At 41.4% G+C, this 18827-nt stretch overlaps 1 protein-coding gene across 3 annotated transcripts in view; it reads left to right on the forward strand.

Annotated features, from left to right (window-relative positions):
- Positions 1-18827, forward strand: part of SASH1 (SAM and SH3 domain containing 1) — a 284505-nt gene that overhangs the window by 151896 nt on the left and 113782 nt on the right. For all 3 annotated transcript variants that reach the window (XM_072966006.1, XM_072966005.1, XM_072966008.1), the window contains exon 2: positions 4005-4133. In XM_072966006.1, the coding sequence (XP_072822107.1) occupies positions 4005-4133 (129 nt within the window). The remainder of the gene's footprint in view (positions 1-4004; positions 4134-18827) is intronic.

Here is an 18827-nt window from a genome sequence, read left to right on the forward strand (position 1 = left end):
ATAGTGTAAAGTCATACTATATATTTAGAAGTTTATTTCTAACATCAGTGCCTCTTGGCATTAGCGTCGTGGGTGTCGAGTCAGACGTGAACTTCACATTCCCCCCCAAGAAAAGATATACTAGGTGTGGTGCTGTTGAAACATCGGCTGCATTATTTAAATTCCCTACAGACTAATGTTGCAAATATTTTAGTAAGAGTAAATATTTTTACTAAGTAGGTCTGTGCTATCTCAAGTAAGAACAAGTTAGCTAGAAAGGATGCAGAGTTTTCCAGATAGTCCTGAAACAGCATGGATTTTGAGTGGATAAAGAGAAAATCATCATGGGGTTCCTTGGTTCCATTTGATTGGGATGGAAAAAAAATTCCTTTCTGAGGGTGGCAGACAAGATCTATTTTAAAACACAAACACACACACACACACACACTTTAAAAAATTGTTTCGCCTTTCTTGGCATTTAAATTATCAAGACTGATGAAAGTGGTAATTATGGGGACTTACTGCACATCTGGAAGGCAATTTGGGAAAAGAGAGGCAGCTGTGCCACCCTATTCTAAATTATCATCTCTGAGCACCAAGTGAGGAGTGGATGTTGCAGAGTGTGAAATGTTTGCTGTCTTTGGTCTGAGTTGACTTGAACATCTGCTTTCTTCCTCTCGTGAGCTAGAGACCTATTTTCCAGGCTGCCGGATTGTTGGGGAGTTCTGATTGACTAGATGTAAGGGACAGGGAATTAGACCTTTTTACTAACAGGAAAACAAGTTTGATCAGCAGCCTGGAAACATGAGAGGCGAAGTGAACAGTTGGCTTTGAAGGTGTTCTAGGAGATATAAGAGAGGAGAGAAAAAGGGAAAGAGTAATTTGAAAAACACTACATAAATAATCATATTTATGACTTTTTCAACTGGCCTTGATTAATCCACCTGAAAAAATAATAGTTGATTGTGGTCAGTCATGCAGTTCATAAACTTGAAAGCTGATTATTTCTGAGAAGCCAGCACCGAGACTGGAGTGTCTTGGCTTGCTCAGTACAGCTCTTAGTGCCTCTGTGACTAAGAGGGAGTGGGAGAGGGGGAGAGAGAGACAGAGAGAGGTTAATTTCCATTAAGAACAGCAAGCCTTAGGAAAGTGTGGGTATAACCTCTCTCAGAAGTAAGTTCATTCAGGTATTAGAAGATACAGATTATGTATTTGGTTGAAGGAGGCAGGTGTGTTTCATTTCCTGGGTGGATGAAGGCAGGAGTTTCTGGATGAGGATGGCATCATATTCTCAAGAGACTAAGACAATTCTAAAGAGCCTGGAGTCTTCCAGGAGCCCCAGCTGCTGTGGGGAGTGGCAGGATTGGGGGGCTAATTTATAAAAATGAGTTCTCAGGTCACGTTGTTGTGAGTCTGGTTCCTGCACCTTCCAAAACGCCCTCTGAAGGAAGCTGCTTGGCCTTTCCCAGTATGCTCTTGGGGAAGGAACTAAAAAAACAAGAAGAGAACTGGGTTGGTGAGGGCTTTGTGTCTTGCAAGTGTAAGCAGACATCCTGGGTCAAAAGGCAGATACCCTGATGATAAGATGCTTCTGCACTGGCCGAGGTGGCAGTGGACTCGAGCCTTTGCCTCAGTGGGCACCTGCTGTCCTAGTCCTGGCTGTTGGTAGTTGGTGATTGGAACAGGTCCTCCTATGGGAGCAGCTCTTCTGGCCTCTCTCTCTCCTAAAGTTTCTTACAATTTTTTCTTCTGGTGTTGGGGCTGAGGTGCGGGGTAGGGGTGGGGACCAATCCGCGGGGAAAGCTGTGCTGTCGGGACTCCCTGTTGCGCCCTGGCTCCTCTGGTTCTCCTGGTCTGCAGGCATCAGCTCCTCTCTCCACCCAGCTGGGACTGGGGAGCATAGATGAAGGGGCCCGAAAGCCAGGCTGGTAAGTTTGGGGTTTATTTGTAGGATGGGTGATGGGGGTGGCATGGATCATTCTCAGGGGAGAGAGACCAGATCTGATCTCTGTTTTGCAAAGTCACTTTGGGGGCTGAGTCCAAGGCAGGTGAGGCAAAGTGGGGGAGTCAGGAGAATCAGTCAGGAGGCTGCAGATTTTCCTGTTGTGGCCCATGGGCATGTGCTGCTGAGTTGAGACGAGTCAGGGCAAACCTGAGGATCATAATTTGATTTCTGGTGCTATTTGTCAGGAGTGTCACCTCTACTGAGGCAGTAAAGCCAAGACTGGTAGGCTCCCTGCCTCCGTGCGTTTCCTAGGAGGCTAGCGGTAGACTTTCCATTTTGACCCCTGTTGTCTCCCTACTGGAAACTTGACAGTGATCATTTAGAAGGTGAGGATAGGCTCCTGCCTCCTCTACTGTGTCCATCCAGCCTGTTGTCTCAGCCAGACTGCGATGAGGGAATGACTTTTGCCCAGACATGTTCAAATGTTCAAACATCTTACTGTTCTTGTAAAGAGCTTCCCACCTCTAACTCTGCACTGGAGACTTTGAAGCAATTACCTCAAACGTAGATGACTTTACTGGTGAGCAAGGAAGAATCTTTCCTAAAAAAAAAAAAATCATTTCTTTCAATTTCTGTTTCTCCACTCCGTTAGTTCTGTACACTCAGTAAATGCAGAAGTGTAAAAGAGATGATCACTTGCTCTGACCCACGCTGCCTGATCGGGGCCTTGAGGTCTTTATCAGAAAGGCTTTCGGAGAACTCTTAATTCCCAAACCCTGCCCGCAGCTGAGCGTGCTTTCCAGTGTTAAACGTGTGCCGCCAAGGGTGATGTGCTTAACTTAACATTAACTGTGTGACGGCTCTGGCCAGCGGTCTGTCCCAAGGAAAAAAGTGTGTGCACCTCTTTGGTTGTCTAAGAGTTGTGTTTTCCTTGATTACCTGGGTAAAATCATTTTCCTTGGTTATCTTGGTAGGGTCATCTATTCATACCAAAGAAAGAACATGTTGGGAGGTGAAAAGGGGCAGGGAGATGTTTCTCTGCATGAATGAATGAATGAATGAAGAAATGACATAACCTACAAATGTACACAACACTTTGTCATCCTAAGTGTAGGTGTTCAGATGTGTATTTAGGAGTCAGCTCCCCTAAAGGAAGACTGTAATGTGCAACGTCACCCTCTGTGACTCTTACTAAGGAAATTTTGAGCACTTACCGTGTGCAGGAGGACTATGAGGGACAAGTCCCCAGGGTTCACGGTACTTCATTCATTACTCCTTACGGGGAGGTGGGTACTGTTGCTGCAATCCCAGCATTGCCAGGGATTAGAAAACACAAGTAAATGCCAAACTGGAAGTGGCAGCAGAGCTGGGTGTGAACTCAGGGGTGTGGGCCCCAGTGCAGCGTCCGGGCACTTCCCTCAGTGGAGAGACAGATGCGTTTCCTTATTTATGGAGGTGAATTTATACCATGTCCTCTTCTTGTATCTGTACCTGAATGACTTGGAGAATAAGATGTCCCACTTTTCTGATGGTCTCGCCGCAGATGCAGCATTTCCTGTTGGCTTATGAATTCTCAGCTTCCATCGGATTTCCTAGGAGTGGTGTCCTGGCACCTAGATTTCTCAAAAGTTTCCTGGGAGGTTCTGATGCAGCCACTAGTTGGGCGCTGGGAGCCTCACACTGACACAGTGTTTTTCCCTGGGAATTTCTTGGCCCTGTGAGGCAGGCAAGGGTGTGAGTTAAACCATGGCTTTGGCATCAGGCAGTCCTGAGTTGGAGGCCTGGCTGCTTTGCTTGGTAGTCGTGGAATCCTTGGAGTGTCGCTTGACTTTTTTGAGCTGCTGTTTGTCCATCTATTCAGTGAGGAAAATAGGTCCTGTGTCCGAGGGCTGTCCTGAGGATTACAGATGTTTGCTTGGAAAATGTAGCCTGGCACACATTTGCCACTTAAATAACACTAGCTGTTACTAGAATAAACGCTGCATAGAGAGGGACCAAATGACATGGGGCATTTGCATGTGGACTGACTGCCTTTATTCTTTTCCTGTTTCTTCCTCCTGCCCTCCTCCCCTGCCCTCAGGACGGCTCCCTGGGAAACATCGATGACCTGGCGCAGCAGTATGCCGATTATTACAATACCTGTTTCTCCGACGTGTGCGAGAGGATGGAGGAGCTGCGGAAACGGCGGGTTTCCCAGGACCTGGATGTGGTGAGTGGCCCCTGGGAAGGTACTGTTGCCTGGCTGGGCTGCTCCTAGTCCACTGTCCCCTCCTTGGCTCCTCTAACGGTTGTGCATGGGGCGTCACTCTGTAGGCCACGAAAGAATCAACCCAGTTTGGTGGATATCAAACTGAATGAGTATTTGTTGGGGGCCATAATGATCAAATTTTTGTATTCATTAAAAGACTGCGTTTTAATTTTATTATTATTTTTTAACTTAAGGGAAAAGAATCTTTTCACTCTTGGCCCACTACATTTTTACTGACTCTAAGCCAAAAAAAAGAGGTCTAGTCTAGTTCTTTCCTTCCTTCCTTCCTTCCTTCTTTTTTTTAAAAACAAAATAAAATTTAAAGAAGCAAGAAACCACCCTAATTTGTCAGCTAGCAATAACCATGTTGCTGTTTTACCAGATCTTTGTTTGGTGTTTTTCTGGGCATTTTTGCATCAGCAATGTAATTCTTGCTTTTGTACTTAACATTTTATTATAGTTCTTCTGTGTCATTAAGACCTCTTTGTAATCACCATTTTTCATGGCTATATTCTCTTATCTCACTCAGGTGCATTGAAATTCATTTTGTTGCTTTGTAAAGACCTTTATGTGTACAATTTGTGGAGCATTTGAACTTGCATGTGATAAATAGTAAATAAATAGCTTAGGTCTTTATAATCTGTGTGTGTGCTGGTATTTCCATGCTGTGCATTTACTATCAAGTACTTTACTGAAACTTTTGCATTTATTAATTTAAATTTGCTGTGTATTTTATTCTTGGATTCATTTTGGTTCAGTGCTTTACAAATTGTTTTGTTTCACTGTGGTGCCCTTAAGAACACTTCAGGAATGGGAGGCAGAAGAAAAGGCTCTACTCTCCATGTCTCCTCATCTGGGCCAGCTCCTTTTTGAGCATCTTTTATATATTAGGGGGCTACGTAGATCTGTTTTGAGTAACAGGGTGCCTCTGCTTTAAAAAAAAAAGTTTGAGAACTACCAATTCAATTGAATCCTTATCTTTTAAAAAATTTTCCATAAATCTACTTAGAGATGAAAAAATAAGTAACAGATAATTCTTTTATTAGTAATTTCTTTTATGTTTTAAAAGCCCTGTAGGATAAGGAACACAAGTAGTTTAGGAACCATAGCTGTATGTTCCGTATGTGGATGTAATTCACTTACACTGTAAGATGCTGGTGTTCGTATGCACTTTCATTTTTTTCCTTAACTCAATCCACGTAAAGATTTCTTAGGTCAGAAGTAGCATTATATCACAACTGTCACATAACTATTGATCCTTCTTCCTTATTCAGGTGACTTAGTGTTCTACAGGGGTGGAGTTAGTATATTAGAAGTGATTGAGGCCGAGAAGCATCAGTTGAGGGCAGAGAGACATCACCCTGGGAGCCCGACACCATGGCCCAGGCAGGTGCGTGGGCGTCATTGTTACCAAGGGCTTCTTGTCTATAACTTTGTCCTCTGGCATGTGAGAGGAGGGTTATTTCCCTCCTTTTAAGAAAGTATCCTCATGGGACAAGACTGTTAAAATTAATTAGGCTGTGTTGGGGCACAGTTGATGAAAAAAGGCTTTCCTTTTGGCGAAATTGCAGCCAAACAACAGCTTAATTATGGCAGTGAGTTCTTGAATGTTGCGATTTTGACCTTGGATCACAGTATGGTAGCATGCTCTGTGGCTTCCCTGGATATGTCACCGTGCAAGGAACTGACAGCTGTGAATTGGCAGATGATCCTTGATATGACACTCAACTGCTCGTCCCAACACTCTGGCCAGTTAAGAGGTAGGGTTACCATAATCTTCCCACAGTGCTTGGGAACCTCAGAAGGCAGCTTCTAGGTGGAAAAAGACTACTGCCTGGAGCGTGGGATAAATAACTTCTTCCCATTTAGACAGATGGGCCTAATTTGGTGTGCTCCGTTCCAGAGCTACAGAAGACGGTATGGGGGAGAAGACACCACGCGCACTAAATTAGTTCTCATTGAAGGTGCAGGAATGTGGTGGTGGGTAAAATTGATGGGCGCTAATTCCACCTAGGCTGGAAACTGTCTTCATTCCTTAAAATTGTAGTTAGTGAGAAAAGTAAGATTCCCAAGTCAGCTTACTCAAGTTCTCGATGAGATTCCAGGCAAATGCTGAAGACCGACCAGATAAGATGCTGCGTGTTTCCTGTGTCATTCACACGGTGCAGGAGTCCAGAAATTAGAAGTGTTTTAAGGTCATCATTCAGGTCATGCATGCATCCCCGGCAACTTAGGGAATGTTCCCTCATGATGGTTAGCTCATCACAAGTTGAGTTCTTACTGGAACTAATTTTCTTGAAAAGCCATAACTTTCAGTTCATCATGCATCAGATTTTACCTGTATTTCTAGACTTTAAATTCTACCTTTGGACGAGTAGACAGACTTATTCCCTGCTCGGCTGTTGGGGCAACTTCAGTCTGAGGATTTGCAGCTGAATACTCTTTTCTGTGCTAGTAAGTAGCCCCAGAGGTGAGACGACTTGGAGGAGAGTTAATCCAGCAGCACTCAGAGGAAATAGTAACACATTAAGGGTCAAAAACATTTTCTAGGGAAAAAGTACCAGTAAGTTTGTTGTAGAAGAAAATCATTAGAGACAGCCTTGAGGATGGAGAGTTTTGGGTGATGGGTTAAACTGGTTTTTTGAATTTGTTGCACTTCAGATCCTCTGGGTAAGTTTAGGGGATTGAAATTTTCTATAGACGGAAGAGATATTAGATATTTATGTTTCGCTTTAAAAAGTCCCAAAGTCCAGGGTCCTTAGGAGCTAATTTCGTGTTAACTGGAGAACCTAAAGACAAACAAGCCAAAAAGTTACCTTGCCCACAGAGATGCTTGACTTAACCCTGAAAAATAAAGGTTTTGATAATTATGTTAGTAATTAACATTCTGGACTGGGTATCAAGCTGCTTCTCCAGGACTTAATCACCCGGCTCCTGACTGGAATAAAGCACTTACTCTGATAAAATGTTTTGGGGGCCAGTTATTGTAGATGAAGATAACAGTACAGATGGGTGAGAATTCAGCAGTATAAGCAGAGATTATGATTCAAATTTATCACTATCGTGAGAATTTTTATTTAGCACTAAATGGGCTCTAAAGGAACCGTGTGCTTGGACCACAGCCTTTGCCTCTGCTGGCGATTAGGACATTCGTGCATGTGAACAGCAGGGAAGTTGCCCATATTTCCATACATTTGGCACATCTGAGCACCGTGTGTTTTTTTGGCTGCAAGAAGCTGCATTTGGAAATGACAGCAGCTTTCCAAGTCCATGATGGGCCTATCTCTAGTGATGCTAAGTCTGACATCTGTCAAAGTGACACTATGGCCAGGAAGGGGACACACGCAGCCTCTTATTACCGGCGGTGTCAGCTTCCTCGGCGACTCTGAGGTTGAGTCCGCTTGGATGTTGGCAGAAAACAAGTTTACACAGTGGTTGGTGTAGCAAGCCCTGATAGAGAAGTTGCCACTTACAGCATGACCCTGGATGACAATGGCCAAAGCTTGACTAGGACTCTGGGCCAAATCATCGTCACATCTGTATGGACCCCAGGAATCAGGAGCCCAGATGAGACTCACCCAGGTCTTTAAGGACCAGGAATATAAATAGAAATATTGCGTGTTATCACAGAGAATTGTGATACCACAACCATTGCCAATGGTGTAGGGCCGATTCTGGGGCATAACTATTATTCCTTGCAGTTTTCATAATTTAATTTTTCAAGGTATAATTCTGGACTAAGACAGAGGCAGTAAGAGTGGTGTCTGTTGTGACTAGAGGGGATGCTTGGAGTTTCTTCAGACTCTGCCAGTCCCAACACAAGCCCAAGCTGGCATCCTAGCCTCTGGGACTGTGGCAGTGGCTAAAGGGTGTGTGAAACACGATGGAAAGAGGCTGGGGGAGTCCGATAGATGTGGGTTCTAATTTTGGCTGTTTTACTTAGCTGGCAAGTTGTGTAAGCGTTCCAAGTCCCAGTTTCCTCATCTATAAAACGGGGGAAGAAATATCTCACAAAATTATTTTGGGGATTAAAGGAGAAAACTTCTGTGAAGTACCTGGTCCATCATCTTCAGTGCCCTCTAACTAACTGTTCATTTCTTCTCCTTCCCTTCTATTCCTGATTCAGAAACTGTAGTGATGCTGGAGCTGTTATTCTAATTCCTTAATATTTATTCACATGAGTGCAGAGATTTCTTTTAACTTTAATTTGGGTATATCGCAAACATACATAAACAGCAGATTAGAACAAACTTCCTGTACCTCTTGCCCAGCTTCAGCCGTTACCAGCATCCTGCCTTTTTCACTTCAGCTTTACTCTTCACACCTGCTTAATTATTTTTTAAAAGTTCTTTGTGAGGTAAAATCTACATACTGAAATGCACACATCTTGCCATCCAGCTTTGTCAAGTGGACGTAGCCGTGTCATCCACACCCCAGCATGACGTAGAACATAAGCCATCACCCTTCAAAGTTCCCTTATGTCCCTTCCCAGTAAATCCTGGTTTGAGCGCAGGGATTTTTGTCAGTCTGTTTTGGAGAGCAGTGCCTGGCACATAATAGGTGCTCAGTGAGTATTTGTTGAATTCATTTTGTGTATGTGATTATTTCAAGCTTTTTAATGAGCTTCAAGCATGTATCTGAGACTTTATCCTTCAAGGAACAGAAGTAAAGCTGTATTCCCCATCCACAAAGAGGTCACAATTTAGTGGGGGCTTTAGACAAGTAAACAGACTACTAAAATGCTGTGCTGAGTACACAAGAGAACTCCTGACCCAGTTTAGGAAAATCAAAGAAGGCTTCCTGGAGGAGGTGATACCTAAGCCCAAAGGTAAAGAACATGGAAGATTAATCTGGTTGGGAAGTGGGGTATAGACAGTGCAGAGTAATTTAAAGCAGACGTCACAGTGAAAAATTGAGAGCAAAAATGTGGCTTTTAGAGGCCACTAAGAGTTTACTGTGTTTGGAATCAAGGTATAAACAGATGTGCAGAGAAAAGATACATGCTGTTCTTTCACAGGTCCGTGGTTATTAATGATATAAAAAGATAGAATGTTGTTCTGATTCATCACCATTAACAAGACAGAACAAAAAATTGTCATTTCGCAAGAGTTGACTGGCTGGGCCAAGGTGACCTTGTGGCTTCACACAGTCGGGTGGATGTTGTCCAGTCTGTGTGGGGGTTTTTGTTGTATTTTGTTGACTGCTCTTCTTTTGTTATTTGCTAGAGACAGTAAAGCATGTGGAAAACAGGTTTCCTGTACCTTTGTTTTCCCTGAATGTTCAAGAAAAGATATTCAAGAAAAAAATAAGGTTTACCCCCATTTCAGTGTATAGGGAATGCTGGCTGCCCCAGGAGCCTAGATGCTCCCGGAATTCTGGTTCTTACCCACGGGATAAGTAAGTGATCTGTGTTGCAGATTGTCCTGAGTTCAAGTATTCAACTGCTAAAGCCCAACTGTCGCTCTGAGGGCATTTGCTTTTGTTTTGTTTCATTTTGTCTTAACTGACATCTGCTAGCTTCGGGCTACTGTTGATTTGCAGATTGCAGTCAGAAACAGTGGGCATTATATAGGGAGTCTGAACCACATTCTGCTGTGGGATTCACACACTTGATGTCAAAATACACTGAGGCATTATGTCTTAAGCCAGATGGTAATACAGTTCTCTGCTCTGGCTCCCCTCAGACAAAGTCCCATTTGTAGTTAAATGCCCGGTCCCAATTTAGTCAGCATTTTTTGTACATTGCACCACGTTAACATGGACATAAATAGATCTCTTGGCTGCCAGTTTTGATCTTGGCATCCCGTACCTCTTATAATTAAGAAAGTTTTTATTATGCTGAAGATGAGTTTTAGGTGTGCTTCCATGCTCTTAAGCTTAGAGATCTTTGTAGACTGCTCATACCATATGGAAACAGACTGATTAGATGTGTTCTTGGTGATATAATAGTTGAAAGGTCTTTATCAGACTTTTAAAAGTCTTTTAAAATACGAATCAACAATATGAGCTTCTTTTTCTGGTTTTGCTTCTGAGCATTCAGAAATGACTGATTTTGTTTGTTTGCTTTTATACACAAAGTGTGCCTGGGGGATTAAAAACCAAAATACCATCCTGCCCAAAATACAAATGCTTGCCAGAAAGGGGAAAACGTCTGAGCCTTGTCATTGTTTTTCATTTACATACATCAGGGAGAATTCCTTAGTGTTAATCAAATTGACAGTAATTGAGGAGAAAAGCCAAGGAATTAAAAGTAAAAGAAGCCACTTTGATGGCAGAATCTAGGCTTGGAGTGGAAAGGAGCGCCTCTGATTTTGGAATCAGGGGTTGGACAGGGAGTCACAGGGCTGTGAGCCGTGGCTAGTGTTGGCACACACACCTGACATTGGCCTCCTGACCTTCTAGGTCCATATCGTAGACGGATCTCTCACCACAGCTCCTGTGTACCAACCGAAATGACTAAGGACAGAAAGAATTGGGCCCCAGAGCACCAAGTATATTGACCTGACCTGTCTCTGGCCATCTCTTATGAGAAGATCATTCCACCCATTTCAGCAGTAGGTTTTGATTTGCAGCTGCCTTTTTGTTCAGTTTGAAAGTTTTGAGAATTGTATTTTAAAGAGAAGAAAGCAACATGGTAAAATGTTGAGCTAATTTCTTTGTTCCATGCAGTTGGTTCAGCTATTGGTGAGTGGAAGGACACGAACTAACTCAGTGACTGGAAAACACATCTTAGTGCCCTCAGAGCACAGCCATTGCCTTTCCTTTAATATCACACTGTATTACTCAAAAAAGAACATCGGATTCTAGCCCCCCCCCGCCGCCATGTCAGTCTGTGTATTAGAAATGGAGGCTTAATTTATCACCTATAGCAGTAGTGTTAAGAGTTTGGGTTCAGGAATAAGCTAGTTTTTCTACCTCTGGTTATTCTGAGGCTTGTGTATAAATCATATATTTTAAGGGATAGTTTGAGAGACTTTCTACAATTATTTAGAATATGAAGATGTTGGAAATTGTGGTACAGCAATGCCATCCATCTCATGGGCCCCAGCAGAAGCTGATGGAACTTAATCAAAAATAAATCAAGGGTAAGTCCAAACCAGATTGGAAGCACATCATGAATATTCGTGAACATCTGGATGTGTTTGTGGGAGTGTATGTTATTTTTTAACGTGTGCGACAGCAGAGACGTGGCTTCTTAACAAACATGCCAAGAGGAAGACAGATTTCCAGCTGTGATTTCAAAGGCTATTTTTGTTTGTGTGTGTATGTCCTTTCTCCTTGGGGTGTGGGTTTCACTTCTCCAAGATATTCCTTTGATCTCTTTCATCTTTTGGAGTCTGTTTTGATATTCTATCTGAATTCTTTGTTGGAGTCAGTCACTTGACTCATGAAGATTAAACCTTTCTAAAGGAGGATTTTAACTTAAGAAAAAACCCACTATTTAATGGTTTTGATGACTCTTAAATGCTGGTGATTTTATGATAATTATCAATTAAGCTATTTTGCATCATTGATCACCAGTACAACTTGACATGTGTAAAACTCAGGGTTTTTTATCTGCCTCACTACTTAAGGTACTGCCAATAACTAGAAAGGAAGGGTAAGTTATGAGGAGGCTATAATAATGGTGCTAATAATTATCACAATAATGACATTTTAAAAGTACATTGGAGCTTATGAGGCATCCACATCTCCTACCTTTTTTAGTTCTTCTAATACCCCTGTGAGATGGGTATTAGTAACCTTATGATTTCGGTTGGGCAGAGGCAGAAAATAATGCTCCTAAAGGGAGGCCATGTAACCTGGTGGGGAACACCCGGATGCATCTCTCACCTGTCTGGATGTTCACTGCCTGGGACCTGCTAGGGACCTCAGTTTGGCCATTGCCTGATGGAGATGACAATGGCTGCTTCATCAGGTTGTTGTAAAGGTTAAGAAGATGTTTGCAGAGCACTCAGCAGAGTTCCTGAGTACATGCTAGAGCTCACTGACTATTTGTAATAAATGTTTTATTCATTATAGAAATACTTAATATTGATAAGAGTAATAATAATAAAAATAGGACTTGTTAAAAATCGAATAGCTGATAGGTATCAGAGATGGGATCTGAAACAAGATCACTGCAAAATCTCTGAATCTCCCCAGGTCTCCCCCTAACCTTGCATTTTACTCTCAGGAGAGACCTGCCCCCACTCTCTTCTCCTCCAACTCCTCCTCCCCCAACCCTCCCCATGGAGTAAATCTTGAGTTACAGACTAGTTTACGTTTTTGGGTAATATGATATAAATGGGCAATATTATAAAGAATAATAGAATAAAGAATAATTTTATTATAAAAATTATAATAATGTACTCCTTACTATTTTTTTTAACCCTACAAAATTCCTTAACGTAGAAGTTTTTTGTTTTTTTTTTTAAACGTAGAAGTTTAAATTCTTCTAACACTTACCAGGGATAACAGTTCTATACGGCTGGGTTTTAAGTAGCTTCCTGGAATTTCACATTTTCTATTCATTCTTTCTTTACTTCTTCATCTCTTTATCTCTTTACATACACGCAAATGTACACTCACATACAAACGTACATGATGTTTTATCTGTGGCAGAGTTGAAGCAGTAAATGAAAAGAGGGTTGACTCATTGCTAGAGATAGTCATCTGATACCGGTAAGAAGTGTTTGCAAATGGAGACAGAAAATTTAAAAAGAAAATAGAAGAACTCAAAAAGTTCAACAATCTGGACTATTTAGAACAGGGGCCAACGACTTTATAGATTAAAAAGAATCTCTTCAATTCTGTTTCCTACATTGTCACAGAATACAGGAGAGTGGATGTTCAAAGAACTCCATTCAAGAAAGTAAAGTAGTATGAAAAGTAAAAAGTAAAATAATAAAATAAGTAAAGTCAAGTCAAACATTTAACTGTTTTACTTGTAGCCTTTTCTTGAAAATTCAGTTTATTTAACAAGATAACCCACTGTTAGAGGGTTTTATTATTTTATAATCTTTGTGTATTATGTAATAGCTGTTTTAGAGATGGCTGAATGATGGCATATGTTATTCTTCCTGAAAGTGAGTACAGGGAACTGGTAAAATCAGCAAAGTAAAAACAACATTTACTGGTTTTCTGGTGTGTTTCAGTAACTCAGGTGGTGTCACAGGGAAGATTTAGTAACAGGAAATATAAGCCTCATTTCAGAAAATTCATGTTGCAATAGGACAAGACAGCCAAGGATAAGATTATATTAGTCATATTCATAAGTAGGTGATCTGCTTACCACAAATTCTAGCTCTCCATCAGTCCACATGGAGATGCAGTAAGCATTAAATGGACAATAGAAAAGGTATGCTTGTTGGTTGGAAAGCTTGGCTGAGCTGATGGGGAGGAGCAGGAGCCTCAGGCCAGGGTCAGGACTCTGCGGTCTGAAGTCAGGTACAAGGCTGCCTTCTGAGTAGTGGACAAGAGCTTGTACAGTTGCTCCGTTTCTCCTGTGCCATAAGTTAGACCAACACAAGAAAACAGCTAAGGTTTGGATGAATTTAATAGGGCTAGACTTCTAAGGGCACTTAGAATGATAATGCCGACTCTAGTAATAACCAGGATTATACATACATATGTAGTAGCTATCTTCTTTTAACTAAGCACGCAGCTGATTGTGTTTTTTGTAAAACATTTATTGTGTGCGATGTGAAAGCACACAGGACGCATTATGTCTCTTCAGAACACTCCCATAGGGCTTTTTAAAATGAGTTTTTTTATTGAGGTAAAATTCACGTACCATAAAATCATCTTTCAAGTGTGTAGTTGCCTGGTTTTAGTATATTCACAAGATTGTGCAATCTTCACCAGTCCATTGCAGAATCCCATACTTTGCATTCTGTTTTTCACCATTCTGTAGTGAGTGTGTAATAAGGACATTCTTCATACTGTATTTCCGTGGCTAGAACAGTTCCCAGCATGTCGTAGCTGATCAATACAGAGTTGTGGAATGCATGGAGAACAATAACTGGGCGTTTGGGGGACCTTTGGGTTCCTTTCCTCAAAAAGTGGGGCTTTCTTAATATTCTCATAGTTTTTAAAATGAGCATGAATAAGAAACTTTTTAAAGCAAGAAAGATTTAGAAAGTATAATCCTGGAGGGAGGGGAACTACCTTTATTACAGAATGAACCTGCTGGCTAATAAAAACATAAAATGTGTTTTAAAAAAGGTTCAAACTTCTAATTAGAGTAGATGCTCCCAATGAAAATATATTTGATAATAAAAAAATCACTTTCATGCTTGAAAGTTTCCTTATATAGACCTGTTTTTAAATATGGTTCTAAGGGATGGGATTACTGTCTTAAAATGGGTATCCAATTGTAACAATCCAGGATCCAATGAGGATGATTGTCATAAAAACTGGAGTAGAACAGTGCATTTGATACACCCCCATTCCCATCTTTTCCCCAACCCCATCTTTTCCAAACTGACCGTTTCTCCCCCACTGTGTGTACCCTGTTGAATTTTCTGTTCCATCTGAAGGTGAACTTTACAAGGCAGCAGCTTGCTCTCCTTCCTTCCTTCCTTCCTTCTCTCTTTTTTCTTCAGTTTAACTCAAGTGAGCCTGTTTGTACAGTCACATGCAGCTGCAGAATAGCAGAGAGGGAAGGAGTAATAAGGCAGGCATTGGAAGCTTGGGTGAGGACCCAAGGAGGAATCAGTATTAGCTCTTCGTGGACTAGGAAGAGGTGGTTGTTGCTGCCCAGAGAGCAGCTGGACTAAAATCCCCAGATTACAGACCTTCCTGCCAACCAATGAGCAGATGCTCCAGTGAGGGGCCTCACCTCCCCGACCCCTTTCCTCTTTGCACTGTGCACCCTGACCGTGGGGCGTGCAGAGGCCCCTCTCATAGGCCTTGCCTGTCCCAACAGCCCTGGCCTCCTAGTTCTCACCTCCTGCCTGGGGTCACCCTGGGTGCATGTGGGGATGTTTATGTGAGTGTGCAAGTATGGTTGGGTGAGGGGGTGTGTGTGTGTATAAGAGAGAATGAATATCAACAAATACTGGTGGCCGTGATTGTAGAAAATACTGAGAAGGATGAGTACGGATGAAGAAGATCCAAGAAGACACACCTTCTGCCCACACCTTTTCATCCCCCAACCCTCTTTTGCTAGTATTTGGTTCAGCAGCACAGAGAGCAGGAGATTCTGCCCCAGTCCCTGCCTTCTTCTACTCGAGAGCTGGCTTGCAGCAGGGCTGAGAATGCAAGATGTCAAGGAGCTCTCCTGCCCACGTATTCCTCAGCAGTTCCACCCCTCCCTCACTCACCTCCTTCCGTCTTCATACCCTCCTCTCACCATCTGGTCCTCTGTCCACCTGGAGCCCATGCTCACTCCTGGGCCTTCACTGCCCAGGGGACAATGGCCACCAGTGACACCTCGTGGCTGATGGGAGTGAAATCTGTTTCTGAACTGCAAGAGATAAAAAAGAAGTTATAAATAAACGCAGTTGGTATGTGATACTTTAATTCATTGTGTTATGTATATTACTGTTTGTACACTGATACCTAAATTCAGTGCTCAAGCTTATCCATCAGTATCCAGCCAAGAGTCAGCCAACAGGTATAGGACGTTCTAGGATGACTTATGCGTGACGTGTGGCACATGAGCACTAAGAGGTTGGGTGCAGGAATCCAGGGAGTCCAGGAAGGACTGGGCCCTAGGGGACTGGACGGAAGGCAGAAAGGAGCAGGAAGAATCTGGAGCCAGGGGGACAAGCCTAGGAAGGCATTGTTCATTGCAAGGATGTCAATTAAGAGGGTTGAACTTGTTTTAGTTTGGTTTAGCTTTTTTTTTAAGTTAAAAAAATTGTTTTTTAAAAGATTGTTGTACAATGCGCATAACATAAAATTTGCCATCCTAACCCCTTTTAAGTATACATTTCATTAAATATATTCTCATTGTGTGTTAAATATATTCTCATTGTGCTGTCATCACCACCATCCATCCATCCGCAGGACTCTTTCCATCTTGCAGAAGGGAAGCCCTGTGCCTACTAAACAGTAACTCCCAGTTCCCCGCACCCCCCCACCCCTGCACTCCTGGCAACCATTCTACTTTCTGTCTCTGAATTTAGCCTCTCCAAGTACCTCATATAAGTGGAATTATATAATATTTGTTCTTTTGGGATTGGCTTATTTCAGTTAGTATAATGTCTCCTCAAGGTTTTTCCATGTAGCAGCATTTGTCAGAATTTCCTTCCTTTTTAAGACCAAATGATATTGCATTGTACCACATTTGGTTTATCAATTCATCCATCAATACATGGTTGAATTACTTCCACCGTTTGGCTATTGAGAATAATGCTGCTATGAACATGAGTATACAAATATCTCTTTGAGTCTCTGCTTTCAATTCTTTGGGAATGCATATACCCTGGAACATATGGTAATTCTATTTTTAAGTTTTTGAGGAACCTCCATACTGTTTTCCAGGGCAGTTGCATCTGTTTACATTCTCACCAGCAGTGCACGAATTTTCCAGTTTCTCCACATCGTTGCCAATGCTTGTTCTGCTTGTCGTCTCCCCTCCCCTCCCCTCCTCTCCTTTCCTTTTTTTCCCAAAAGAATAGCCATTCTAATGGATGTGAAGTGATACCTTATTGTGGTTTTGACTTGCATCTCCCTAATGATTAGTGATGTTGAGAATCTTTTCATATACTTTTTGGCCATCTGTATATTTTAAGAGAAATGGCTATTCAAGTTTTTAGTTTCCATCTTCAAATTGGGTTCCTGTTGTTGTGTTGTAGGAGTTCTTTACATATTCTGGATGTTAATCCCTTATCAAATAAATATGATTTGCAAATTTTTTTCCATTCCTTAGGGTACCTTTTTACTCTGTTAATAGTGTCCTTTGGAAAGTTTTGTAATTTTGATAAAATTCCATTTGTATAATTTTTATTTTGTTGCCTGTGCTTTTGGTGTCATAACCAAGAAATCATTGCCAAAGACAATGTCTTGAGACTTTACCCCAATGTTTTCTTCTAAGAGTTTAACTAGTTTTAGCTCTTACATTTAGGTCTTTGACCCATTTTGAGTTATTTATTGTATGTGGTATAAAGTACTCCCTTAGCTTTTACTGTCATGCAGTATATGCATTATTGCATAATTTGAAGAGATTTGCTATAAAGAAAAATAGTCCTTGCCTCCCTTCCACCCCATTTCTTGCCTCTAGACTGTCATTTACCCCCTACATTGTCACTGCATCCTGCTCTAATGCCACCTCCTCTGCAGGCTCTTTAGTGGTTCCCTACGGGAAGGAATACTTCTCATAAGATGTCTCTTCTTTCCTACCTATTATTCATGTATTTGTATCATCACATCTACCAGATTATAAGCACCAAGGTGGCTGGCTTTAATTACATCCCAGTATCCTTCAGAGCATTTGCCACAGTAGCTGGTGCCTCATGGTGACTTGTACCTTGCAGAGGCTAATGATTATTAACTGTATATCCAACTATTAAGCGTTATAAGATGATAGTATTGTGTGAATAGCAATGTTGAATTTAAACATTCTCCTGTTTTAAATTTTTGAATGAATAATAAAGTTCAGTTTTGTTTTCTTTAAAATGTCATAATAGACTATGAAAATTGCCATCAATGTTATAAGAGAATTAGAGAAGAGTAAGACAATAAGAAGGGAAGGATTTTTATACCCACATCACCTTGAGGCTAGATAAGAAATTTCATACGTAAGTGACTTCAAGATTGCCCTTAAAAACTACAAATCTATATTTAAACCCAAACAACAGAGGAAGTAGATTCCCTGTGCTTCTAATAAAGTTGAACTGCTGGAGGCATTCATGGGGCATGTATCAAATGATTAAGTCTGGTCCCTTTAAGAGTCACTTTCACCACAGACCATAATGAAACATTCCGACTTCTCCTGCTCAGAAGTTGCCTGTGGAAAACCTCCTGGTGTGTCAGTTGGAGGTTGTGAACGCACCTCTGGTAGAGTAACAGTGAGTTTAGGGAGTGTTTTGTAGAGTGAGCCCAATGAGTACTCACTGCTAAAATACTGAGGTGAGTGTGTTTTTGTTGAAAAAGAAAGACAATGCTGCAGAAAGCAGTGCCCATGGTTATATTTTTAATGTTGCATGTTCAAATCACAAAGGAAATTCCTTATACACTAGAATAGTTACTGGGTTTTTTTGTTACGTTTTGTTTTGTTTTTGTTTTTGTTTTTTAATCTCAAAGTTCTTAAAATTCTCAGTCGATTCTCTTGACAAAAGGCATACCTTCCTGTAAACCAATGAACCATATTCCCACCATTACATGTTCTCTCTAGGACAATTTAAATTATAAGTTGCACAGAAATTCACATTCCATAGTAAATGGAAGTCTCATAAGGTAATAATAAACAACCATATCTCATTAGAGGTAGTAGGTGTTCCAGGATGGGCTAGTTGTGAGAAGGACCTCGTTATAAACTAATAATAACACTCTGTAATGTCACAAGCTACCCAGTAATGTAATAAGGCCTTGTCCATATTATCTGTGACCCAGGCATAAAAACTGCCTTCCAGGCCTGTATTTTTATTTAAGCAGTTTCATGAAATTTATGTTTATATGATTAAATATAATAATCATGTGATCCAATCAGTCACTATGTATTGATTG

Source organism: Vicugna pacos, chromosome 8 (assembly GCF_048564905.1).
Source record: "Vicugna pacos chromosome 8, VicPac4, whole genome shotgun sequence".
NCBI classification, from domain to species: Eukaryota; Metazoa; Chordata; class Mammalia; order Artiodactyla; family Camelidae; genus Vicugna; species Vicugna pacos.